This window comes from Lotus japonicus, chromosome 4 (assembly GCF_012489685.1).
Source record: "Lotus japonicus ecotype B-129 chromosome 4, LjGifu_v1.2".
NCBI classification, from domain to species: domain Eukaryota; kingdom Viridiplantae; phylum Streptophyta; class Magnoliopsida; order Fabales; family Fabaceae; genus Lotus; species Lotus japonicus.
This window is the reverse complement of record NC_080044.1, coordinates 83,246,581-83,273,347: the sequence shown is the minus strand read 5'-3', so window position 1 is coordinate 83,273,347 and position 26,767 is coordinate 83,246,581. Positions and strand designations below refer to the sequence as shown.

The 26,767-nt window shown below is 35.9% G+C and overlaps 4 protein-coding genes across 7 annotated transcripts; 3 read left to right on the top strand and 1 right to left on the bottom strand.

Moving 5' to 3' along the window:
- Nucleotides 1-1,514: 1,514 nt before the first annotated feature.
- On the bottom strand, nt 1,515-3,451 carry LOC130715670 (guanine nucleotide-binding protein subunit beta-like protein). The gene is made up of 2 exons (XM_057565787.1): nt 2,494-3,451; nt 1,515-1,802 (listed from the first exon to the last, which is right to left on the bottom strand). The coding sequence occupies exons 1-2, from the start codon at nt 3,364-3,366 to the stop codon at nt 1,701-1,703; spliced, it is 975 nt and encodes a 324-aa protein (XP_057421770.1). The 5' UTR covers nt 3,367-3,451; the 3' UTR covers nt 1,515-1,700.
- Nucleotides 3,452-4,919: 1,468 nt separating this feature from the next.
- On the top strand, nt 4,920-11,284 carry LOC130713864 (peroxisome biogenesis protein 3-2-like). Its single transcript, XM_057563684.1, has 7 exons — nt 4,920-5,193; nt 5,422-5,583; nt 5,689-5,888; nt 6,018-6,148; nt 8,695-8,822; nt 9,651-9,872; nt 10,316-11,284. Exons 1-7 carry the CDS (start codon nt 5,180-5,182, stop codon nt 10,566-10,568), a joined length of 1,110 nt encoding a protein of 369 aa, XP_057419667.1. The 5' UTR covers nt 4,920-5,179; the 3' UTR covers nt 10,569-11,284.
- A 1,364-nt stretch (nt 11,285-12,648) lies between these two features.
- Nucleotides 12,649-15,229, top strand: LOC130715206 (pre-mRNA-splicing factor SPF27 homolog). Its single transcript, XM_057565283.1, has 6 exons — nt 12,649-12,941; nt 13,101-13,276; nt 13,347-13,430; nt 14,664-14,733; nt 14,821-14,954; nt 15,040-15,229. The coding sequence occupies exons 1-6, from the start codon at nt 12,717-12,719 to the stop codon at nt 15,095-15,097; spliced, it is 747 nt and encodes a 248-aa protein (XP_057421266.1). The 5' UTR covers nt 12,649-12,716; the 3' UTR covers nt 15,098-15,229.
- A 2,338-nt stretch (nt 15,230-17,567) lies between these two features.
- Nucleotides 17,568-26,707, top strand: LOC130711182 (uncharacterized). Of its 4 annotated transcripts, none has more exons than XM_057560689.1 (19): nt 17,568-17,725; nt 18,642-18,683; nt 18,794-18,865; nt 19,544-19,621; nt 19,759-19,848; nt 20,843-20,954; nt 21,884-21,929; nt 22,056-22,127; nt 22,336-22,398; nt 22,507-22,661; nt 22,762-22,826; nt 23,607-23,757; nt 23,849-23,954; nt 24,062-24,197; nt 24,619-24,683; nt 24,781-24,945; nt 25,690-25,762; nt 25,854-25,913; nt 26,398-26,707. In XM_057560689.1, the coding sequence occupies exons 1-18, from the start codon at nt 17,722-17,724 to the stop codon at nt 25,889-25,891; spliced, it is 1,533 nt and encodes a 510-aa protein (XP_057416672.1). In that variant the 5' UTR covers nt 17,568-17,721; the 3' UTR covers nt 25,892-25,913; nt 26,398-26,707. The 4 variants fall into 4 exon arrangements, with proteins under 4 accessions (XP_057416672.1, XP_057416670.1, XP_057416671.1 ...); XM_057560687.1 differs by having other exon boundaries at nt 19,741-19,848; XM_057560688.1 differs by having other exon boundaries at nt 18,791-18,865.
- The last annotated feature ends 60 nt before the right edge of the window (nt 26,708-26,767 follow it).

Below are 26,767 nucleotides of genomic sequence, written 5' to 3'. Positions count from 1 at the left end.
GCAATGGGTACGCCGTGGGTACGTACCTGGTACGTACCCAAATGTATCGCCAAACATAAAAATTGGGTATGTTTTGGGTATTCCGTGGGTACGTTTTGGGTACATCGAGGGTACGCCGGATAAGTTTTTTTTTCTTAAATGAAAAATGTTCAAAACTATGTCGTTTTCTAGTTTTTTATGTAATTTTAAAAATAAAAAATTTTATTTTCAATTTATTCAAAAGACCAAAACCTAATTTACCTTTCACTCTTTCTAACATACGACTGCTATGAAGAATGAAGAGAGAGAGTCGCTCACGTTCTTCTTCCTCCCATCATGCCACCATTGAATCCACCGTTCTGTGATGACTTTCATGTTGGTCTTTGATATGAGTATTAGCCAATAAATATGAGTATTGTACATTAAGATATTTGGTATTTTTAATTAATAATATAGTGGTAGAAAACATTTTATTTCAATATATATATAATATATATCTATTTATTTAAATAAGTATATATATAACCGGCGTACTCGTACCCTGTTTTTTCAAAAAATGTTGTACCCGTACCCGTAGATACTAGTACCATTACCCGTGCAAGATAGGTTAATTGCTATGCCCAAAAGCTACTCGACCACTCAGTTGGACCAAAATGTCTACAACTAAATATGGAAACCAAAGCCAAACTAATCGGCCAGGGCAACCAAGGCAAAACGCACTTATCTAACAAACTAAGGTAAAGTTGTTAGAGTTGTGTTGACTTGCTCTTAGGTTTATCATTAAGAAAATAAAATAAAACATATTGTGCATATACTTTTTTTTTGAGTAACATATTGTGCATATACTTAATTAGGATCATGTTTCTTTAAACTTAATTTGATAAAAATAATATGTATAATAATATACTCATTAACTAAGAATGGTAGTAGCAAATGTTAATGGATGATGGAAATAATGTAGAAGGGGTTTGTATATATGAATTTAAAAAGAAATCATTTGACTGAGAAGCCATATATTAGCTGGTGTGCTCATTACAATTACCGATACTATCATATGTCAAGAAAATATTGCAACTCATAACCAAAACATCCACTAAATCGATCTACCATATAAAGTATATAATGCACCGATAAAATATGCAATTATGAAAAAATTATCATGATTACCCGAACACTGACTGTAGCATTTTTCTTAAACTCCGGATTAAGGTTTTCAATTTACATATTTTAACTAGCCCACATAAGCCTCACAAAATTATAGATTTGCCAGTAAATTAAAAAGTTGGAGCAGAGATCGGAAATGACTTGGTTTTAAAAAGGGGATCAAGATGGAACATTGAAAATCAAAGCCCAATCTCTAACATAAAATTTAAGGGACAAAACATTTATGAATGGGATAATGTCACAAATGAAATTATGATTAATAATCTCATGTCATTACATTTCATTTTTAAAAGAAAAAAAAAACTAGTAGATTCTCAAATGTATTATTTCAACCATGCTCGAAGATTATGCTCGTAAAAGGGAGAAGAACCAAACCACAATGTTGAAATATGCATATCATAAGAACCGAAGCAAACGTTTCAAGTTAAATAAAAACGGCCACAAAGCCACTTGTCTTAAAACAAAATGATTCTACTGTAAAACGGATAACTAGCTTTGTCTCGGATCAAAACAAAAATTGGAAACAAATTCTGACATGAAATTACTGAGAAGCTTTACTAATAACGACCAATAGCCCAAACTCTGATCACTCCATCAGTATAGCCACTGAACAAAGTGCTTCCATCTGCACTCCAGTTCAAGCTGGTGCAGTAGATAACCTGCAATGGAAATGCAAACATAAATGAATAAAATACCATACAATGTAAGACTAACATACCATATTCCTACAATGAACCATTTTAGATAGGGAACAAAGAGCACAGAAGAATCTCAAACAAATACCCTAAGAGAATTCAATTAAGTGTTATTTGCTCAGTGTAAAGTAACATAATAAAGTGCTTTTTAGATTGCAAAAAAACAGAACCTGGCAATCAAGATAATAGGATACAAATATGAATATCGTGTTTAGATTGGAGGGTTCTAAACACGATATTCATATTGAGCAAAGTAACCACAAAGCCACACATCAGCTATTCCCAAAAGCAGGACCAAACCAGCTAGAAGTTCATTATCATTCACCAAATAAGTAAGACTAAAACTACAGCTTTTCAAAAAGGACAATGCAACTGGAAACAAAGCCACATTTCAATGAAAAATTGCATACACTATCTGAAAGGCAAAGAAAAATCCTAGCTAAACTACATAACAAGCATACAATTTCGTATAAACTACTTCAACAAAGCTTAAACAATTGTCAAAACTTCACAGCAAAAATAAATTGATGATATCAACAGCATGTGACTCGTATGCATTTAGATCAATAATTCAATAAAGTAAAATCACCAAATCAGTCTGACAGAACACAATGAATAAAAATGTTACTAATAATCCCAGATTAAGAAAACCAACCTTCTTCTTGTTGGTGTTACCACCAGTGGTAGCATCAGCTTCAGTCTTCAAGTCCACCTTCAAATCCTCAACGATGCTCTTGCTCTCCAAATCCCAGATCTTAATGCTGGTCTCAGTGGCAGCGCAGAGCCAGTACCTGTTGGGACTAAAGCAGAGGGCATGGATGATAGAACCAGCATCAAGAGAGTAAAGCCTCTTACCCTCAGCCAAATCCCAGAGAAGGATGACTCCATCTTTGCCACCACTGGCGCAGAGGGAACCATCAGGGGAAACAGCAACGGTGTTGACATATCCAGAGTGTCCAGCAAGGGTGTTTCTCAGCTTGCAGTTGGTCAAGTTCCACACCTTGACGGTTCGGTCCCAGGAAGCGGAAACGATGGTTGGCTGAAGGGTGCTGGGGCTGAATCTCACACAGCTGACCCAATCGGAGTGAGCGTCGTTGTCCTGAATGGTGTACTTGCACTCACCGAGGGTGTTCCACAGCTTGATGGTGCGGTCGCGGGAGGCGGACACGATCTGACGGTTGTCAATGGAGAAAGCGACGGAGAGGACGTCCTTGGTGTGACCGACGAAGCGGCGGGCGGAGGTGCCGGCAGCAAGGTCCCAGAGGCGGAGCTCACCGTCCCATGAGCCGGAGAGGGCGAACTGGCCATCAGATGAGAGGACAACGTCCTGAACAAAGTGGGAGTGACCGGTGAGGCGGCGGCGGGGGACACCGTAGGTCTTGTCCTCCTTGGTAAGGTGCCAGAGGATGATGGATTTGTCACGGGAGGCGGTGACGATCATGTCGGAATTGTCGATCGGGGTGGCAATGGCGGTGACCTGATCGGTGTGAGCGCGCATGGTGCCGCGGAGAACAAGACCCTCAGCCATTTTTCTCTTCTCTGTTTGGGAGACTCACTCTCTAGGGTTTGTGCTGCGAGGCTGAGAGCAGAAATGCGATAGGAGGTTTCTCTGCTCAACAAGACGTATATATAGTGCTCAACACAAATTAGGGTTTTGGGGATTTTTTTTTTTTTTTTTATTTGTCTTTAGGCCCAATCTCATCTTTTAACAGGCTCACGCTACAGATCCACAGATTGGAAAAAATCAAAAAAGGAAATGTGTCAAATAATAATCACCCATAATTTGTTTTCTCAAATAAAATTGAATAATAATTTCTAATTTTTTTTTTGAAAAATTATGATTTCTTGTTGAGATCAATATTTATACACTTTAAGGGTTCAAGAACATCATAAGATTTTTTTTTTTGGTTAAGACAATTATCCTCCACATGAGACGATCTTATTATTTCGATTAAATTAATATTAAATCTATATTTCATGAAATACTAAATATCAAAATGAGGGTGGTGTTATTGTGTGTTAAAGATGGATGCAACAATGGTGATAATTGTGAGGGGTGGGGGGCAATGGTTGTGGTGCTGGTTGTAGAAGCAGCAGTGGTGATACTGAGTGGTGGTGGTGGCGGAAGGATGTGGTTGTGGTGGTAATGGTGGTGGTGGGTCATGGCAGTAGGTGGTAGTGGCGGCGATGACGATGGTGATGAAGGGTGGTGGTGGTGGTGGTGGTGGATAGTGTTGGTGGCGGTGATGGTGGCAGTGATGGAGGAAAATGTTTGTGGCAATAGTGGTGGGTCATGGCGGTATGTAATAATGGCGGCGATGATGATGGTAGATGGCGGTGGTAGATGTTGTTAGTGGATAATATTTTCATGTAGCTTATACATCACACTCTTATCATGCCCTATCAATCATCTATAACATGAATTAAATAATCCATCATTTTAATGTATGAAAGATGATTAATGTATGAGCTTATACAATATAATGTCACACAAAACAATGGATAAGTCCACAATGTATTGTATAAGTTTATATTATCAGGCTTGACATACCAAATGAGCCATGAATTTCACTGATACCACTACCAACACAAACCTTCACCATCATTGCTTTTCATCTTAATAGTTGGTGGTGGTTGCCGTTGCGACGACAACAAAGGCGATGATGGCAGTGTCACCCCAATATTTAATTTGAGGTCTTACAATAGTGGTCGTGGTGATGACGATGGCGTAGGTGGCAACAACATGGTGTTGCCGTGACAACAACCATAGTAATGGCGACGACAAAGGCGAGAGGGTGGCGAAAACGGTAGTCCTGATGGTGGTGACAGCCTTTTTTTTTTCTCTTTTCTCTTGATCATATTTTAGAACATATTATATGAAAAAAACATTTTTAAAATATCAACTTCATTTTTTATTATTTTTTTTGAAAAATGAAAATTGACAAACCAAACATACCATAACCTTTCTCTTATAATCAAACCTAACACTCTTTTTTTTTTTGGTGTAGAAACAAGACTACAAAGAACTTTAGTCCATTTTTAAAATATTTTTACTACTTATGTATATATCTGTGATTTTTGATATTTTGATTCGAGTTGTAGCAATGAATCTAAAAACAGTGTTTCCCCAGATTCAGTTCTGAGAGGTACCAAGGTTCTTTGCCCAAAGTCACTTCCTCCGACCATTTTCCCTTTCACCCTTAGCACCCCAACTTGCCCTTTTCGCATTTCTTATCCTAAGGCTTAGGGTGTGTGTGTGTGTATTCCAAGGCTTCTTCTTCTTCCCTCTTAACCACTTTCTCTTATTCTAATTGAATCACCGTCTTCATCTTACGATCAAAATGCTTTCTGTCAGGTTAACTCTCCAACTTTCTCTCTTTACTAGTTCGTTTCTCTCTTTGCTCAAAATTCCACTAAATTTGTAAACTTTTCTCGATTTTGTAACATGGGTTGTTTCTATTATTCATTTCTGATCGAATTCGTGAGACACTTTGTTTCTATCGATAATTGGCTGTATCTCCATTGCTCTTCTTTATGCATTCCTGCATTATTTTGAGGGCTTTTTTTCATTACTTTGTATTAGGGATTTTTGGAGGCGCCATAGGAGGAAGCTTTATCTTACAGCTGGTGTTTTTGGTGGTGGCTATTTTTTGTATAAGCTTTATGATACTCACAGGCAAAGGCTCCATGCACTTGAGAGGGAACTCCAACTTCAGAGGGAAAGTGAGGAGCTTATCAAGGCTCAGTTAAGTCATCTAGCAACCTCCAATTCTTGCTTGCTGTTTATATACATTACATTGATATAGAAATGCTGATTGTATACCCTTTTGTTTTCAATTGACAATCATAGGATACAAGCTCACTTTGAGAATATTCAGAGAATTTCTGATACCATTACATTGCCTCATGCTATGCACAACTTGAGTTGCCGGATAGCACAAGAGTTGGATCTTTCTCACCTTCTCGAGAGGCTAATACAAGGAAAGGGTCAGCCAACCACCTTAACACAATCAGAGAAACTAGATTTATGGGGAAAACTCAAAATTTTAAGTATGGATCTGGTCCTGGCTTCAACATTTATTATACCTGCAGCTTTGTGGTTATGTTAATGCATCTGGCTGCAGTAATCACTTAGGAGTTAAAAGTAACCATACTTCTGTTCAATTGCTTTTCGTCCAGGTTTTACACGAATGGCATTGTCAATATGGGCAACAATACTGCTTAGCTTATATACAAAAGTTCAAGTCAATATACTAGGAAGGCATCTATACATTGATACTGCACGGAACCTTGGAATATCTAATTCAATGGTAAGAACAACTGTCTCATCTTATTATTGATCATTCAACATGACCCCATTTTTATTTTCCTTCTGTGTGTTGAGTTTCCATGTCTCTTATCAAAGCTCAGTGTGGACTGTGGAGTATTGTTAGAAATATAATCTAAATCATTCATGTATCATCTACCCAACAACTTAACTTTTTGGAATAATTGGTTATTGACATGGTATCATAGCCTTTATGACCAAGTGGTATAGACTATTGAGTTTGATCTTCGTTTCCCTCAATCATTCTAATTAAAACTCGAATTTCAGCACAAGATAGGTTGGGGCCTGTGCATTGTTCACACTTTAAGTCCAATGGGCTCTTGTGTGAGGGGGACATGTTAGAAATATAATCTACAATCATTCATGTGTCCTTACCCAACATTATAATTTGGATACTTTGGATATATAAATAGTATGAAAAACCCACATTATTCTGTCCAAAGATTCATGGTGCCGATTCAAATATCTGGATACACTCTGTTAGTTCAGATATTATTGCTAAGGTGTACTATACTACTCTATAGGTAGAAAGAAAGGAGAAGCGTGAGATTAAGATCCCACATGAGTAGACAGTGTGACTCCCAGCAACTACCTGCACACATGACTGATGATGGAAGAAATGAAATAGATTCTGTTTGGGGTATGGGGGAATAGAAGGAGAAGGAGAGAATGGAGGGGCAAGAAAGAAGAAAGCAGTGGGAAGGAAATGTGCGTGGCCGGTTTTCGATTTATTTTCATTCCTGTCTTGAGTGTCTTCCTTCCCTGTCTTGTACAATTCTACATATGGTCCTAAAATATTTTTCATATCAGTGACAGGGAAGAGGTTCTTATGATATATTTCCCGGGTACGCTCCTATATGGTTAAGAAGTTATTAGGTCTTATTTCGAACTATTTCTTTCAAATTAATCCATATGGATGTGCTATCCTTCATCAGTAACTAAGTTCTGTTTCTTGTGATTCATGTCCTTTATTGTTAGCATGTAAGAGCTATATCCCATGTATGTCTCTGAAAATCTACCAATAGACTCCCTAAATAATTTGATGAAATTGTAGGGGTTAGTCTTTAAGGTATAGAAAGTGAAAAATGTACACAGTCAATAAACTTGTATTTATATAATATGTTGGGTTTGATCGTATGAAAGATACAGCGCTTCTCCTTGTTTATACTAAAAACTAGGTAGGCTCTTAATCCTAGTCAAATAGGGAACTAATTAAGAATCCGTATCATAATTAAATAAGGAAACAAATAAATATAAATAAGTAAATAAAGAATAGTCTAAATTACCTTAAATTTCTCTAAGATATTATAATATGAGATATCTTTTATATTCTAAGAGAATTGATATGCTATCTTTTCAAAAAGCAGGACTTGACTCCAGTTCAAGTTCTGAAAGACAGCAGAACCTCCCCTACATTTTCCTGCCAGAACCAAAAAAAAAATCAGTACTGAACCAATACAAAACACTCGAAGTTCCAAGTAGGGCAGAACTAAGGTTCATCAAGCACTTACAAAATTCTGTCTACTATGTAATGTTCCACTGGACAATAAATATATAGCTCTTTCTGCACTTGAGAAATACACTGTGTAGATTTTAGTAGACACTGCCTTGTTAGGTGGATGAATCTTCAACATAACATTGTTTAGTTGTGTACTACGGTCCATACAGAAGACCCTGACTTTTGGTAATTTGGACTTCCAAAGGGGTTTTTAGGGAGGGGGGGGGGACTAATATCTGTCTGTCTATCCATAGAACAAGTAAGAAATGGAAAAACAAATTTACAACATCTTATTGCCGGTTTTTCTTGCACAAAATATTGAGTTTACATGCTTCCCACATTTATGTCGATGAAGGTAATATGTTTGATTGCTATAAGCAAAACCTCTGGTTTGGATAATTGATCACACTTGAGTGATTATAGTCGAAAAATGTTATGACAGTAGAGCTATAGAAATCAATTATTGGTGAATAACATTGAAAGGTTTAATAATTTTTCCTGACTGGTTGTAAGCTCAAATTCCTTATAAACGAATAACACTGTCACTAATCATAACAAAGAGGAAGTGTGTCTCTTTGAAGTCTTATACTCTATTGTTTAGGTATTAAGATTGTCTTTGCATATGTAGTTTGATTTAACCGATTCTACATTACAATTATCTCTTGTATTGTTCATCTTTTTGTGCTGTTTTTTTTTAATTACCTTGATTAGATTTGGACAGAGAACTTAATTAACGGGCAAGGGGGATCTAGAACTAGGTTCTGTAGTTAAAATTGAAGCTTCTGCTACTTGATTGATTGAAACTATGCATACGTGAAATCTTGAGGAAAATCAGAATTTAAAAAAAGTTCTAAGCTAATTCTTTAGGGAGTGTATTTATTGTTTTCTTAAGGTTAACTTCACTTACAGCACACGAATCATTGTACTATACTTAATCAACTTCAATGCAAATGCTTTTCAACAAATTCACACATGACATGTCAAATTGGACCTAAAAGATAATTTCTTCTCGTCTCTCTTTTTCTGTGCAGGAAAGCGGAGATGTGGTTGATAGGGAGGACCAGCAGAAATTTCTAGGAACTGCTGATTTTCTCTCTCAACATGGTATGCCTGCCTTGATTTCTGACATGGAGGCAGCAACGAAAGAAGTTATCAAAGGGTGATGTTTCTTTCATTAAAAATATTTTTCTTAGATATTAAAAAAAAACCTTTCTCTTAAAAGGGTGCGTTTGCATAAACAACTTAATTAAGCGCTAATGGCAAGAAGCGCTTATTCATTAGCTAATTTGAAAAACTTATTGAAATAAGCTGAAAGTTGGTTATAGGTAAGCATAAGCTCTTAATCGTGTTAATCTTAACAACTTATTAAAATAAGCTCAAAACGGCTTATAGATAGGCCATAAGCTATTTACATAAGCTCTCCCAACCACTTGCATAAGCGTTTATGCTATAAGATAAGCTCAAATAAGCTCTTCCAAGCGGGGCCAAATTATAGAATAATCTTAACTGTGAATGGTTGAGGCTGTAGGAAAATTGTCTGTTCTTGGGCATAGGAATTGTTAGTAGCCAAGTCTGTTTTGAAAGTTCCAAAGTGTTCAATCTGTTCTTGACCGAATCTGAATTGAGTGGCCTGGAGAGTTATCAATTATCTTCAGTTTAACCATGTACATTGTTGCTAAACACATACCTGAATAGTTAATCAACTTGTGAAAATCTATGTTCAGCAACGTTAACACATTTATGCAGTCCTTGAGCACCCTCCTATAGAAGTTTCCAGTTAATCTGCAATTAATTAATTAGTTAACTAATATTGTACCTCACTTGGCCTCACCTTATGTGCGGGCAGATTAAGAGGAAGCTAACCATGAGTTGTTATCATTGAGTGGGAACTTGGAAATACTGTCTTTATTTATGTAATCTAGAGATACATTGTATATTGATGATCAAGACTCATTCTAAAATGGCTACTGATAATTTTGATGTGCAGAAAGCAATTGAGCAGTTTATTCAACAACACAACACTTCATGAAACTATCATGCAGATTCTCGACACCTTCATGAGTATGGGGAGTCCACATTCCTGGATAAAGTATATGATGCCTGAGGATGTTAGATCACACTCTATTACCGCTGGCAATGATGAAACAGTTCCATATGATGTGACTGAATTTGAACAACTTATGGTGGAAGTGCGTGCAGTATTGTCAAGGTATATATATGTTTTGGATGCATTGTTCAATTACAACTGCCTAGAAACTCAATAAACCTGTGACTACCATGTATGCATGAACTCTGCTTGTAACATGGGGGATGAGTGATGCACATGTTGACAATGCTGAGAAACTATTTGAGATGGAAATTCCCAGTGTTCTTGAAAGTTCTATAGAATGCATGTTTGGAAAAAAATTAACAATTGATTTCGAAAGCCAAAATCAATTTTAGGGAGAAGTTTTTGTGAGTAGCTTTTGGGTTTCAGAATTGATTCTGATAAAAGAGAAGTTGATCCAAACTATTTATATAGTGATCCATCATGTCATGTGGGACCTACTTATGAATCTTATGTATTGCCACTGGCCTGGGTCCATTTGGTAATATTATGCTTGGTCTCATTATTGAATTTCATGATACAATTGTTTCTGCTTTCTTTTGCAGCGCTGAATTTGGGAGCATTGTAGAGATAGCTCTGAAAGTTGTGGTGGATAAACTGGTGGAGCTCATGGGGGCTAAATTTGGAGGGAATTTAACCACAGGCTTGCCGCTGGCCAGAGTATTGCCTCAAGTTGCACAGATGTGTCCTTTCCTCCTTGAAGAACCCAGCAAGAATCAGTTCATCCAAGTTATTAAAAATATGCAAGAGGTTGAACTTTTTTTCACTCTCCTCTATGCAAACATGCCAAGTGCATAGTGAATTTGTGATTGATATTTATGCTTCAAGTGAAAGAAACCAAAAAGATTAAATTTATTGTATGGAAGACATAAGGCAAAGTACAAAATTTAAACGAGGTTCAAAGGAGATGTAGGAGCCAAAAAGCTAGCCATCATCTCTTCACTAAGGCATTTCCCTTTTGGTATAAATCATAGCATAGCGTGTTTGGTTATGCGGTTGAGAGCCACATAAATCACTTTTAGAGAGTAGCTACAAAATTTAGCTTATGGAGTTATTGTGTTTTGGATTGTGTGTAAACCGTCAATTCAAACACACATTTATAATATGTTTGGAACAACTTCTCTTTCCTCATAATTAATTATATCACTCGTAAGTTACTCACAGAAGCTTCTCTGGAGAATTGATTTTGGCTTCATAAATTGTAGAAAGATTTCGATACATGTACTTATAGGATGTTTGGAAATTGGAACTCCTCCTAGAATTGATTCTACAACCAACATCAATTCTAGGGAGAGCTGTGAGTAGCTTATGTGCCATAATTGATTTTGAGAGAAAATAAGCTTGTTCAAACATGATATCAGTGTAGCATGATGCTCTCACATGGTGCTTGGACTTTGGAGGAACAAGGTCTTTTACTCTTTTAGGACTTATTGTCAGTACTGTACACTGAGAAATGACTGTATCATCTCATCTTATTTCTTTTGTCCATGCAGTGCTTTTCGGATTGGCCATTATTCAAATGTTCTAACAATTGTAGATTCTACATGGCAATTTTATACACGCAAGAGTTGTTCGATGAATTCCAATATTTTTCATTGCGCTTTTGTTTAGAAACAGAAAAACATAGGAAAAATGGGTTGAGTATACAACTATTTTTCGTTTAATTAAACTGGCATTTTTTTTTTTCTACTTTGAAGACAGATTTTGGCTCATCTAGGATAAATAATAACGTGTTTGTCTAAAATATATTTTACAAGTAGGCAAAAAGTCTACATAATTGTCACTCATAACACTTAGTGATATAAGTTATTCATATTTTTAAAATTTATAATAGAAAGAAGGGTTAAATAAACTTTTGGTTCATATAAATAAGTTTGGTTCGATTTTAGTCCATCGCGGGAGTAAGGTTTTGAAAGCATCATGAAATACCATACATTTAGTCATTACTAGAATATGAGCTCCAACGATTTTGTCCAGCGGTTTCACCGTCTTATGTGGCAGTGAGAGGATACCGTATTTCATATAATAGATGATTTTACTCTGGAGAGAGACTGAAATAGATCCAGACTATTTTATATGGACCAAAAGCTTATTTAAACCCCAGAGGAACTATCATTTAACAATATTTTTATAAAGCTAGGGTAATAAATGATGGGACATTTAGTACAAACTGCTAGTGTAGAGGATATTTGTATGACATGTAGCTGCCAATGAAATGTCTTATTTAGGGTATGTTTGGGTTGAGGTTTAGGGTTATGTCAACTGGAGTTTGCAAAACTGACTTTATGAAAAACTGGATTTATTCTAATGTAATTTATATTTAGATACTTTATGAAAATGTTGGTTTGAGTAAATAAAACTTGTTTGAATAATAGTAATACAACTAGAAAGTACTTTTAAATTTGTCTAATTACTAAAAGGACATGAGTTTTTATACAATGTTAATATTGGTTTGTTGGGAGGGGTCAACTAATGCAATGTGAAATTTTAAATTCAGATGTTAAAACTCTCACCAACTCCATTCAACGTCAAAACATGTTAGGCCATGGTTAATTTAAAGTGAGTTTACACCACAATCTACATTCCTGTTGAAAAGAAATGCATATTTAGGAAATCCAAACAAGTATATAATATGAAAGTGGGTTTTTACCCACCAACTTTAAACCAAAGCCACATAATACAGGGAGGAAATTTATTCTCACCCCCAACCTAATATATATTAGGTGCAATATTTATTTTTTATTAATATTCAATATTATAACTTTTTTTTAGTCAACCAATATCATAGCTGCAGTTTTTGGGTAATTGGGCTTGGGCTTGAAGAACGAAGTGATGAAGCCCAAGACAAACTCTTTTGTTCTGCACTGGCGAGTGGAGCGGAAAACCCAGTCCTTGTCTTTGTATCTCTCTGTGTTCTTCAATCTGCAGCAGCAATAGGAAGCAACCATGGGTGAAGTTCTGATGCTGGAGGCTCCACCCTCCTACGGTGGTTTGCCTAGGAGTTCCGACGCCGAAATCATCGACGCTTTGCCTTACATCGACGATGACTACGGCGACCCTAGAGTGAAGGTTGAGGTCGACCGTCTCGTCGAGGATGAGATGCGCCGCAGCTCCAAGAAGCCCGCTGATTTCCTCAAAGATTTCCCTCCTCTTCCCACCTCTAATCTTGAGGTACTAGTAACCGCATCTCTCTTTCCCTACCAACCTCAACCTCAACCTCAACCTCAACCTCAACCTCAACCTCAACAAGGGTTTTGTTGGAGCTGGGTTTTGTTTTAAGTATAATTTCATGCTCTCTTTCTCTTTGTGTTGTGTTGTGTTGTGTTGTAGGGTTATCCAATGATTGCTAGAGAGTATGAGCGTGTGAGAGCTGGAAGACCTCCTGTTTCCATTGACAGGTCGCGATATGAATTAGAAATACCTCCGCTTAACAAAAGGAATGATGAAACTGCCTGGAAGCATGCTCTTCAAAGAGCTCAACGCCTCCTGCAATATCAGATGATGAGGTATGCGACCCAGTTTACGATTGTTTCTGAATAGGAAGCTAGTTGTTTACGATTCATTGTTTGATTTCAGGATGGAAAATATAGAGTTGTTGTTAAAGTATGGCCCTGATGCCTGGAAACAGCACAACCACCGATTGGAAGTTTACTTGTTAAGGTTTGTTCTTTCAATTATTGCTCAACTTTTGTGCCTGTGTATCTTTTGCTTCATACATTCTTAGCATAACTTTGAATAGATTTGGTAACACTCTTGTTTAGAGCATTTCTTTGTTCACTGCTTCTCATAGCCTATGTACCTTGTATTTTTCATGATTTGACAAGATTTAATTAATATTCTGAGAGGCATGCCTATTTGACAAATGAGTGAAGATTGTTTGAATGTAAATAAGCCAGTAGATTAAGACGAGAAGGAGACCACAACAGGCTATACTCTATTGATCCCCTCTTCAGCTCTAAATATCAGAGTATATTTAATACAAGCTCAGTGAAATAAGGAATCCTGATCCTTAGTAAAGTGTCCTAAAACTCCTGAAACACTAGAGCTATGATTCATTTCCACTCCACTTTCTGTCTATCTCTCTTCTCTTCTCTATCAATCATATCACCTATCACATATCTTACTTTCTCTTTCTTTTCTTCCTATCTCTCTCTTCTCTCCATGCCGTTTCCACTTTTTAAGGAGTGTGAATGAAGCTTCATCCTTCTAAGAATAGGGACCGCAGCAGTAAACCAAAAATTGGGAGACAGGCAGTCAGACATCTTATCCCTATTGAAAGTCTTCTTAACTCCGTTTCTTCAATTAAAGGCAGCTCTTTTTCATCATCATTAGGCACGACCATAGCTCCCTGAAATTACTGAAATTATTTTAAGGGCTGTATTTCACAGCATTTGTGTCTTTTTTCTTTCTTTCATTTTAATGGTGAGGAATTATTATTCCACTTCGTTCAATATGGAAGCTTGATCTGCTACAGATCATCATGTTTGTACAACTAATCTGCAAGTTTCAACATCTTTGTCATCATGTTTAGTCTGTACTTGTGAGTCTACACATTGTGTCATACAGTTCAATTTACATGCACACAGTGTGTTGAGTAAGAGATAAGAGGAGTTAATTTTGACCATTCAATATCACATAGATGATTGGAACTAGATCCAATCTTGACCTTTTTTAATAGTTGCTAGTTAAGATTTGCTTTTTTCAGTTCAAACCTTTTACACTATCATTTGATATGCTTGCACTATATCAATATATGCAGAAACATGCACATTCATCTCACTTATTGATATAGATAGATCAAAAAGATGTTGCTTGAGCTCGATAAAAACGGTTCTTTGCCTGCATAGTTCATTTTCGTATGGCATTGGTTAGAGTTGTGTTATTTATTTTCAGAATGCAGAAATTAGCTCAGGAACAAAATGAGAAGATTGAAAAAGTAAATCGTGAAAGGAAATATCACCAGGTGAATATGAATTTCTTGTTAACTCTTCTCCCTTGTTAAACTTTGTTCATGTTTTTACTGAAAATCACTTTTTAAAACTATTTTCAGCAAAATACTGCATATGAGCTTAATGCATTGTCCACACAATGGAATGAGCTCTGTCAGAAAAATATAGACATCAATGCTGCGTGCGCATCAGTTGAAACTCGCATAAATGAGCTGAAGAGAGAAGCAGCAGAAAGGTGAGACTGCTATGCAAATTGTATTTTTCTTGGCTGATTTCATCTACGTCTAGTTTTGGTGTTAATTAGTTTCTTCTCTTCTCAGAGGCTGGAACTTGGATGCTATCTCTGAAAATGGCCAATTGGCCAATTCGGAATCATGAGATTCACATGTCCTCATTATGTTTTGTAATTTCTATCCGTGGTGAATTTGTTCAGCTCAAAGCTTGACTTTAATTGCTACTGTATTCGTCAGTGTTTAGTTTAATATCGTGAAAAAGTTACCTGTTTGCTCACCTGGTTTTAAAAGAAGAAGAATGTTAGAGCAACCTGGTTTTAAAAGATTAATAGCCGCGCTCGTTTAGGATAAGTGAGTTGGATAAAGATATGATGTGTCCATTTGTTTTAGAGTTGGGTAAAATAAAGTTCGCCAAAAGTATGTTTGATATAATTATATTTGTTAAGATAAATTTGTGTTTGGGGATTCCGTAGTAAATAGAAAAGAAGAGTGTTGTTTGGATCAAAATTAAAAAAAAATGTTTGGATAGAATAAAGTGAAATTAATTGACATATTCAATTACTAAAATTGGCATAGGTGGTGTTTCAATACCTGTAATTTTGTAAAATAACATCAATTTGGCTTATTGAGTTTTACTTGATTGAAAAATACGTACTTCACACATGTTACAATTTGTGGTAATTCACTTATTTCTGACAAAAAACTGGAAAATTGGGGTAATCAAATGGGCACAATAATACAATAGCAATACACACTCTTATTTTTAAATATATTTTTTTGGTTATATAAATGGTAGAATGACGAGAAAACACCTCAAGACTAATGACAAGGCATCAGTGGTATGTTGAGAGACCAATAGAGATTCACTCTTGAGTAAAAGCGCATGATAACTCCCCATTAAGGGTTGTCCACCAACTACGATTTTAGTGGGCGCAGGGGATTCGAACCCTCAACTTATGAGGATGTGACAGTTAAACTCAAACATGTGTCCAGTTTTGACAATTCAAGTGAGCATAAACTCTTATTTAGTGTCGTTTTAGAGATAGGGCGGTTAATTGTGGAATATGATATAAATTAATAATTGAAAATGGATGAAATTGCACTTAGAATAAAAATACATTATTTTCTAAATGTTTTAAAATTAGCTGACTATTAAAACTGATATTTTACTTTTCTATAACTGAGTATATGTTTTTTTATTTATAAATTATATAGATAAGAAATTGATTCTAAGTTAATAGTTGGAAGTGATAAATAATAAAATTTGTAAACTATTACATTAATATTTTTTTCATTTGTAAATTATATTTTTCAATTATAAAATTGCAAAAAAGAGGAATAGTTTTAATTTGGGATGAGAAGAGAAGGGAGCATAAATTTTATTAACATATTTTTGGATTCTAATTCACCTTCCCTCTCGTTGTAACTTTTATATGTAATAAACTAGATAGAATAAGAGATATCAATTTAGGGATGTTCGTCTTGTGTGTAAAATCTTGCGCTCATGCTCTCTTCATATCACATGGATAGTGGGTTATTATTGAGTTTGAAAGTATCTGCGTGTATATATGAATTTGATTGTAGGATGACTCAGTCAACTCCTTCTCTATTAGCCATACTTATACTGATGAGCCTTCTCCTTCAACCTCCTTATCTAGTATCACATTGATCATGATATCATCCTTCTCACCGAGACACACATTACTCATTTTGGTTAGAGGGTAAATTCAGATTACGAAAAAACGTCTCAAAAAAAGTAAAGTCACGTGAATACCTTTGACAATAAATAGACGACAAAAGATCATTAAAAGTCACATTAAAAACTCATATGACAGGATGTAAAGAAGTTACGAGGTCGCGCAAATAAAATATTTGAGACATAAAAACTGTTACGTAACCACCTACTAAGATTGAAAACTCTAGGCTCTAGCAGAGGTCAACGTAGGGTGATGCATATAATGCTTGTGTGGGTCAATTTTAAATGCATGTACAATGGACTAAATTTAATATATTTTTGAATATGATATAGAATTTAAATTTAAATACGTAAATAATTTACATGACGATTAAAGAAAAACTGGGTATGATTTGAATCTAAAATGAAAATTTACATCTTATGGGATACATATTAAAATTGGATAGCGTTTGTTAGGCGTTAGTGTGTCTTTGGTTCTCCAGCCTCCTGCAGCTTCGCATGAGTGTGCATTGCTCATTGCCATGATTAGGGACTTACTTCATCGCCAATGGGAAGTCCGTTTGGAGCATACTCTTCGTGAAGGCAACGCGTGCGCTGACTTCATGGCTAAAGCTCGTGCTCTTCAAGATCAGCGTTTCTAGTTAGTGCCGGCTCCCTCGCCGGGCATGGCGCAGCTTCTGCTTGCTGATGCGATGGGGATAGCGTTTGTTAGGCGTTAGTGTGTTTTTGGTTTTCGCTTTTGGCTCTTGTATAAAATTTTTTTTTGGATATAATCATTGTCTCATATCATGTCTCCTTATTCTAATCACGGTTGACACTTTACATAAGTTGATAAATATAACCCTAATCTATGTGCTTAGGTGTTATTTACTTGAAGTAATAATAAGAAGTAATAATAAGCAGTAATAAAAAGAGAAATTGGTACAAGTAGAAAAGAAGTGGGGCGCACCTAGGCAGCCAGCAATACAAAAACCTCACACGCATCGTTCGTCTCTTTTCCATCTCTCTCGCCGAAACCCTCCTTCTCTGCACACCACACCACAGCGCAGCAGAATCTTATTCCTCTTTTCACCATGGGTACGTCCTCTTCATCTCACCTAGATTGCGTTTTTTGTTTCTCCTCTTTGCTTTCATCCTCATAATTTCCATCTTTTTATATGTTCAATTCGGTCACTCTTTCATTTTAATCCATTTCATTTCTAGATCTGCATGCTCCGAATTGTTCATAGATCTTTGCTACACCGGTCGGTGAACAATCAAGCTGATTTTGTGTCGCTTCTTTTTGTTTAATTTCTGCCCTAGCTCCACTGATTGCGATTCCTCCAGTGTCTAGGTGCTAGCTGGATGTGTCTGTTCAGATAGGGCTTGAGATGTTCCAACTTGTTCTTTATTATTCTGATTATGAATTTATTAGTTTGAAGTTGTCTGATAGGCAGTGGTAGATTTTGTTGCGTGTTATTTTGTCGGCACGGGCAGTTCTTTTTTGACAATTTATGGTAGTAAGTTCAGTTGCATGATATGCTGGTGGTCTTTATTGGTCTTGTGGCTTGATTTATAACAAGGAAAATGCTAATTCCCCCGACACTCATTAGCCACCACACGCACGATCATGTTATTTTTTTTGATTTGTGGCCTTTGTCGTACTGAGTGGTGTTGGCTTACTCTACTGTTTTTCTGGTTTTTACTTGTGTTGATCTTTGTGGGTCCAAGAGGCAATGGAATTTTGAAAAGTTGTTACTCTAACAAATACTAATTTTGAATGCAAACCGTGATGCTCGTCGGATTCGTCTAGAATTTGTGTCGTGTCGAATAGCATCACTCTTGTAACAATTGTTATTAATCCCATTCTTGCTGAAGAAAAATAATAAATATTCAAAAGGATCATTGCTTTTCCTGATACAAACACCAACATTCTACATTGAGGTTTTAAGGAACTGGGGGAGTTGGAGGAAATATTGCTATATTTATGTTTTTTTGTTTGTTTGAATGGTAGATCTTGAGGAGGACATTCGTTCTTTACAGCTCGATTCAGCAGGTAAGCCATAGGTCTATTGAGTTTTGGTTTTCAATTTTGTTTACTGCCTGTCTATGCCTATTTACTTTTGTTTTTAACCTTTCTATCCAATATTGATTGTGATATAGCAGAAGACAATAATGGGGTGGTAAATCGAGAGGATGGAAAGGAAGAAGTAGAGAAATCTGACAAGATGGATGAAGGTTGGTTGTTCACTTGTTTGGAAGTGGTTGGTTATGTGTTTTATCATGCCTTATATTTTTATGTTTTATATTATGGGAAAATAAATATCATCAATGTCATGAGTGTGGCATCATTGTGCTTTCAAGACGCTTTGCTGGACTCTGTTGCTTTTCCTTTTCATGTTTTTTCGTCCTGATTTTACTCACACCTGTGTTTCTCTTTTCTCCCCTTTCTTCAAGTCCAATGCTATACTACTGTACTTATGGTGAATATTAATATTTGAGTTATATCAGCTCGTTTATGTCAAATAAATGGTTGATAGCTGGAATATGCAGTCTGGACACCACATAGGCTTCATCCAATCTATATGCAGAGTCGCAGACTGTATAGCACCTGTTTGATTTGTCGGCACTACAGAATTTCCTTGCCTATTATTGATTTTGTTGGGATGACATATATGCAACTACATGTTTGGCACACATCCCTGGATTTCTCTCATCTTGCTATTGTCCTTATCATGTAAATTTTTTGAGATATTTTTGTATCTTCTATCAGTGAATTATGCACTAGCTTTACGCTCTTTGTTGATTGTTTTATTGGTTGTTAACTGCATATGTTTTTAGTTTACTGCTGTAATAGTGTAAATTAAAGACAGATTAGGGGGGCATCACATAAAGAATTTACTTTGGTTGTTTCAGATCCAAATCAGGAGGTTATGGCACAGGCTGCTGAGGCTCAGGAGGTTCAGGCACAGGCTATTGAGGCTGAGCCAACAGGTATTGTGTAATGTATTTAGTTTTCAACTTTCACTGTGTGGATATTGCATTCAGGTTGCTGTTTTGAAATTAGACAGCTCATTGCCAAGATATAAACATTTATTTTTATGTGCTCATAGCATGGCTTTCTTCTGTAGTGAATGAGGAAATCTCCGTGGCCCCAGATGAAGAAGAGGAGCCTGCAATGAAGAAAAGACACTTGAATGTCGTATTCATAGGCCATGTCGGTGAGTTGATGATTCCACATGGTTACTTTACAAGTATATGGGTTATTAGGTTTCCTTTTTCGCCTTTTTTTCAGCTTTGACAACTGTTCAACTGGCCATGATTATGGTCGCTCATGTCTACCATATGTATTATAGTATTAAATGGCCATTGATTCAAGTTCCTATTAGATGTATTTTAGATTTTGGTTATTGACTACTAGAGGAGTTAGACTTGTTGCTTTTGTTTGCTGGTGACTACCTTCTAAAGAAATTTGCTTTTCTAGGCAGGAATAAAAGAATGCCGTTTTCACTTGGATGGTGTGCTTTCACTCCCTACTTGTTCATGTGGTGATTGGGGGGATAATCAATTTTTTAACTATGTTTTGGAAATGAATTAAGCTAATCCAAACACACTAACTTTGTTTTCTATGAGATATCCTCGTTCATATTACTGAATCTGTGAGGAAAAATAAAGGCCGTGGGTTAATGACTTGCATGAACATGAGAGGTAGGTGGAAGGAAATATGCATGTGAGATTTCTGGTAACTTTCTAGACAATATAGACATGTGGCAGCAGGGAAGATAAAAATCAGGAAGGTGTGAATTCAATTGGAGAAAAAATGCTTTTAAAGCAGAAAAAGGAGATGGCAAGGGCAGTTAGATTTGTGTTGAGAAGTGTTATTGGGTGGAGTCGGCAATCCTTAAGATTAGGAGTCTCTCCTGTAATTTTCATTTCAGTTTTATCTTGTTTTTCAAGAATTCTAGAAACGATTTCTGGTGTAAGGAGCTAGTTATCCATTTCTTTAGTACGAGAACTCTGTTCTTGACTTTATGTTGCTCTCTTTTTCATATGTCATTACATTTGACTTGAGATTAATCTGCAGTTCATTGGCTGTTGTAGTATTGGTCCTATGATAATTTTAAGTGATCATTCTGTCATGGTATATTTGTTGGATTGCCATGTTCATTTAATATAATGTAGTTCTAGCAGTAATTTATTTTTGCATTGCTCTAGATGCTGGTAAGTCTACAACAGGAGGCCAGATACTTTTCCTCAGTGGTCAGGTTGATGAACGGACTATCCAAAAATATGAGAAAGAAGCTAAGGACAAAAGTCGTGAAAGCTGGTTAGCTCATTTACTATGTTTCTTAATTGAAGGTTTATGTGTTCCGATACTATTTTGCTGCCTCACTATCTGTTTACTGCAACTTAGGGTTATAACTTATGGTTTTCAGGCTACTTCACTGTATGTGGTTGAATTATCCTTTCTTGTAAAGTCAGAATTGTGTTGGTACAGAGTTGGAAAATATACTAACAAATTCATGAGATTACTTTCTCTTATTGTTGCATTATGAAAAGTTTTGAGTCAGCTCACCTTCATTCCTTATAAACGGGATGATATGTGTTGATCAGAATGTCCAAATAGCTTTCATCCTTTTGCCTTTGCTAATTAAGTGTAATGCTATTGGAGGATAGTAACATTAAACTCTGGTATGTCAGAGTGATGGGGCTTCTGAATGTGTCATGGTGGGACTTATATATTACCTAGGTTGTATATTTGCTCTGAGCTGGATGACATTTCTTATCCTTCTGAAGTCTTTGTTTGTGAATTTTTTCATTATTTATTTTGCCTGTTCTTCCATTAGTCTATTATTTTAGACTAGCAGCATCAGTAATTCAAGATTGAGGTATTATATTGAGTTTGTAACCTTTGGTCTTTTACTCTCTTAATTGAAGCATGGGTAATTCAGTAAGAGATCAACATCTTGTTGTCTGAGAACATGTAATACTTCAGATTTTGCTGTGTTTATATTTGTTTCAATGTTTAATAGCTTTTATTAGTGTTTATGTTGTATGTATTTTGTATGTACATTTCACTTGAACTGTGGTTTAATTGTTTAAAGTATGAAAATGGAGATTTGGTCAATGGTCTTCAACTCACTGCGTTCTTTATTCAGAGTAGTCCCACCCCATTTTGGAGAGGGGCAGGGCTTTGTTTAGTTATTAATGTGTGTGTGTGTGTATAAAGTTAATGATTTGAAATTCATATGCTAGGTATATGGCCTATATTATGGATACAAATGAGGAGGAGAGGGTCAAGGTACAAACTAAAATGCTGATAACATGCCTTTAGTTGATCCCATTTAATGTAGTTTTCCACTTTTGATGGTTGAATTTATGAATTTTCTTAGAAACCTTAATCAGGGTAAAGTTGTGATAATTGCAGGGAAAGACAGTTGAAGTTGGAAGAGCTCATTTTGAGACAGAGACATCTAGGTTCACCATTTTGGATGCACCTGTGAGTATATGTATTGAATGGTTCTCAGTTCACTCTTCTGTGTCTTGGACATGCATATTTTCTAAAGTAACAGTCTTCTGTGTGTTATATTACTTGGAGGACTTTATCTGACAGATATTTTTCTTTTTCCTTCTGCTATAATCTAAAATGACATCAATTTATGCTTTTGTGATTAAACATTTAATATTGAATTACAATATTTATGTAGGGTCACAAAAGCTATGTTCCTAATATGATCAGTGGTGCATCTCAAGCTGATATTGGAGTGTTGGTTAGTTGATCTGTGATGTTTGGCTTTTTGTCTTCTGTATATGATTCTTTTCAATCATTTAATGTTATATTTGTCTTTCTCCATCTGTCTTTTATGCCCATCACTCAGGTAATTTCTGCTCGGAAGGGAGAATTTGAAACTGGATATGAGAAAGGTGGTCAGACTCGTGAGCATGTCCAGCTTGCAAAAACTCTTGGAGTGGCTAAGCTGCTTGTTGTTGTCAACAAAATGGATGATCCTACTGTAAACTGGTCAAAAGAAAGGTTCTGTCTCTCTCTCTCTCTCTCTATATATATGTATGTCCCTCTGTTTTCCTTCTTATGCAATTGTAGTAAATTATTTTTGCTGCTGATGTGCTGCTAGGTATGATGAAATTGAGTCAAAGATGATTCCATTTCTTAAGCAATCGGGATACAATGTAAAGAAAGGTACTTGCTTTTCAATTGTTTGAGAATATGTTGGAACTTTATTTTGCATGTCTATTTAGTTTATCTTTTTTATATATTTAGGATGCTGGTATAAATGCATATGTAGCAGTGTTGTCAATCTTGGATAGCGGCTGACCAAAAAATGCTATTGCAGTATAGCACATAGCGGGTTGCTGCTATGCTGATTTTTTCGTATAGTTTATAGTATATTATAACTGTATACATATAAATGGTAAAAACTCAATTCATGGCACTCATAATTAACAGTAAAAAGTCATAGGTGTCTTAAACAAAACATACTAGTACCAACCAAAGTCGTAAACAAGAAATTTAAATCTCTAATTCCTAAATTTAGTGTCTAAAAATACATGAAAGTTCTATATCACTTCCTCCTCGAACTAGACCATTTTCAGTATGTTTCCATGGCAAAAACCTTGAAATACCTCCCCAAAATGCCCTAACATGCACTTTTTGTGGGTTTTTTTTTTCAACTCCACCTAATAGAAGCCAAATAGTGCCCGCTGTGGCTTCTATTTCCTCCGAGAGGGCACAACAGCCGCTACACTGAACTGCACCGCTACACAACAACTAGGAGTTGCCAAGGGCCGCTATGCACGGCTAAGACGCTATAGCGCGATATTGACAACCCTGATATGTCGTACATCGAAAGCCTTGTTTGAGGAATGATTCATTCCTACAGTTTCATATTTTATGCATGTGTCTTGACCAATTTGAAAGATTGTGAAATGGAGTAATTTTATTGATTACTTTGTTGAACAGATGTCTTGTTTTTACCAATATCGGGGCTGATGGGCTCAAACTTAAAAACAAGATTGGATAAAAGCACTTGTCCATGGTTTAATGGGCCTTGCTTATTTGAAGCCCTTGATTCTATTGAAGGACCTCCTCGAGATCCCAAAGGTCCTTTTAGGTACTGTATTTATGAATATTTTGCTGCTTCTTTTTCCCTCATGAGGTTCTTTTCAGATTGTTTGCTGAGATTGAGCTTCTAACGTGTGCAGGATGCCTATAATTGACAAATTCAAAGACATGGGAACTGTTGTTATGGGTAAAGTGGAATCTGGTTCTATTCGTGAGGGAGATTCCTTGTTGGTCATGCCAAATAAGGTATAGTCTTTTGGGAGGTGTTGTGAGTTTTGTACTTTTGTTCTTTCTTCTGTTTTTTCCATTGCTAAACATGAAATAGGTGACGACAACTGCACATTAATGTGCAGGTTCAAGTTAAAGTTGTTGCTGTATTTATTGATGAAGAACGGGTTAAGCGTGCTGAACCTGGTGAAAACTTGCGGGTTAGAGTATCTGGTATTGAAGAAGAAGACATATTATCTGGGTTTGTTTTGTCTAGTGTTGGTAAGGGTCTTTTCACATTTATTCAAAATTTTGCTGGACTTGAAATCATACTTAAGAAACAATTTCGTGGCATGTAAAAGCTAGGTTTTGTTTTTGATATGAATAGTTTAGCAGTATGCCATGAGATGGTGCATAACTGATAATCTATTACCTTCGGTTCTTATTGCAAATAAATATGCTAATTTTATCGTTTTTATTTGGATTGCAAACCTATGTGTAAATTGTTGTGGTTTTAAAAAGTTGATTGGATCATAGTCAATGATTCAAGAATGGTGACAGAAGGACCTTTTTCTATCACAAATGTGCTTCTAGTCAACTAAATATTTCGATCCATTATATTTACATTTTTGTATTGTCTTTATATGATTTCAAATTTTCTATCTGGTAATTTTTATTTGATTTGTGTTTTTCTCTTTTGCAGCAAAACCAATTCCATCAGTTACTGAGTTTGTTGCTCAGTTGGTTATCCTTGAATTGCTGGACAATGTATCCTCTCTTTCACCCTGCATTTATATATTATTCGTACTTGACTACTTTATATGTATTAGTTAAGGACATTAACTTTTTTACATAAAACCTGTAGGCCATCTTTACTGCTGGGTACAAGGCTGTTCTGCATATCCACTCTGTAGTTGAGGAATGTGAAATCGTGGAGCTCTTGCATCAAATTGATCCGAAGACAAAAAAGTCTATGAAAAAAAAAGTCCTCTTTGTGAAGAATGGCGCTGTTGTATTATGCCGTGTTCAGGTGCATTATTGTTTGGCATTTTGAATTTGGAATATATTTTCTCCTTTTTCATTTTTTATACTGTATTGCTGGGTGTACATTTTTAAAAAATGCACTGGTTGGAGTTGTTATCAATTTATCGTGGGACTTAGAGTTCACTTGTTTGAGGCATGGAGGTCAGCCTCTTACTAATGCAATGCAAATGAGGCTGCCTGCTTGTCTCACTTAGTGGTTTAACCTTTCTTTGGACTCCGCACGTAGCAGTAACTTTAGAGCACCTGGCTGCCCTTTCCGTTACGTTGCTGTACATGGGCTTCTTAGGATATGGTTTTTGCTTCATCATTACTGACTGCTGAATGATTCTCAAGTCTGACAGGAATTCTTTGCTGTTGGTAGTTTGGTTTTTTAAGTTAGGTCTTGCTAATGAGTGTCCAAGGGCATTCGATAAAAAATAAAATGAATAAATATTTAATGAAAAGTATAGTATTTAACTCATTAAGAAATTTAAAAGTTTTACTTTCAATTAATACTTTCTAAAAGTACTACTGTTGAAAGGGCATTCGATAAAAGATAAAATGAATAAATATTTAATGAAAAGTATAGTAATTAACTCATTAAGAAATTTAAAAGTTTTACTATCAATTAATCAATTAATACTTTCTAAAAGTACTACTGTTGAATCTTTAACAATTGATCTAAAAGTACTCATTATCATCTGGATTTTGTTGATGCTAGTTTCATTTTGTATTTGTAATGTTCTTACAGGTTAATAGCATGATATGCATTGAGAAGTTCTCTGACTTTCCGCAACTAGGGAGGTTTACTCTTCGCACTGAAGGTAAGAGATTAAGACAAAAATGTCCGGTCTTGCAAATGTTTTTTCTCGTTATAATATATGTTGTAGTAATATCATGACTTTATGATTGCAGGAAAAACTGTTGCTGTTGGGAAAGTCACTGCTCTGTGAATTTGAACAATTTTGATCTAAGGTAAAGAATATTTGATATGCATTATTGATTTAGCTTCTACCTTAGCAGTTAGTAGAGAACCTTCCTCTATAGTTTTCCCCTATCTTTACCTGAAAACTGATGAACCAGTTCGGTGTCAACCCAAAAAATCAATTGGTCAAGAACCAGTAATCCAAACTTATGTTAGGCTTTTTAAAAAATAAGTATGAGTTTTTGCCACACTTAAACTTGTCGTTGCTGACCAATGTGTTAGAATGCAGACTGGCAGACAGACCCTAATATGACACAATAAGAAGCGGGAACTAACTACTCTGAAACCAACTTAAGATAGATTTACATTTTATAGATATTCCGGTGTTCTGCATTTGGGTATATCAAATGATTTTAAGAGAATAGTCTGAGAAATCAATTTACTACCGTGCCACTGAATCACTTGCATGCGCATAGTCAGTTTCTTGCTTGTGTTTTTCAAATTAACTATGGTACTTGTGTTATATATAAACAGCTCTGTCTGGAGAGGGTGGCATACCTGCAGTGACAACTGAAGCGGCTTTATTGAGGCATAATTGACAGCATCAAGTTTGCCAGATTCATTTCGGTTTCTATTGTTTTTACTTTAGGGTAGTATACATACTCAGTGAAGGGTTTTGTGGCCGTTTGTGTCCCTGTACATGTATGCTTACAAGGCTTGGCTGCTTCCTACCCTATATTATTGAAATGGATGATTTTGAAGTATTCGTCTTTCCAAGGGCTTGGAACTTGACATATAATTGAAGCGGTTGATTTGCAATCAATTAAGTGGGTGTTAAAATTGATCTTGGACAGAATTATTTTTGGTAAAAGTGAGGTGAACATGAAATGACTTGCGTTTAGAT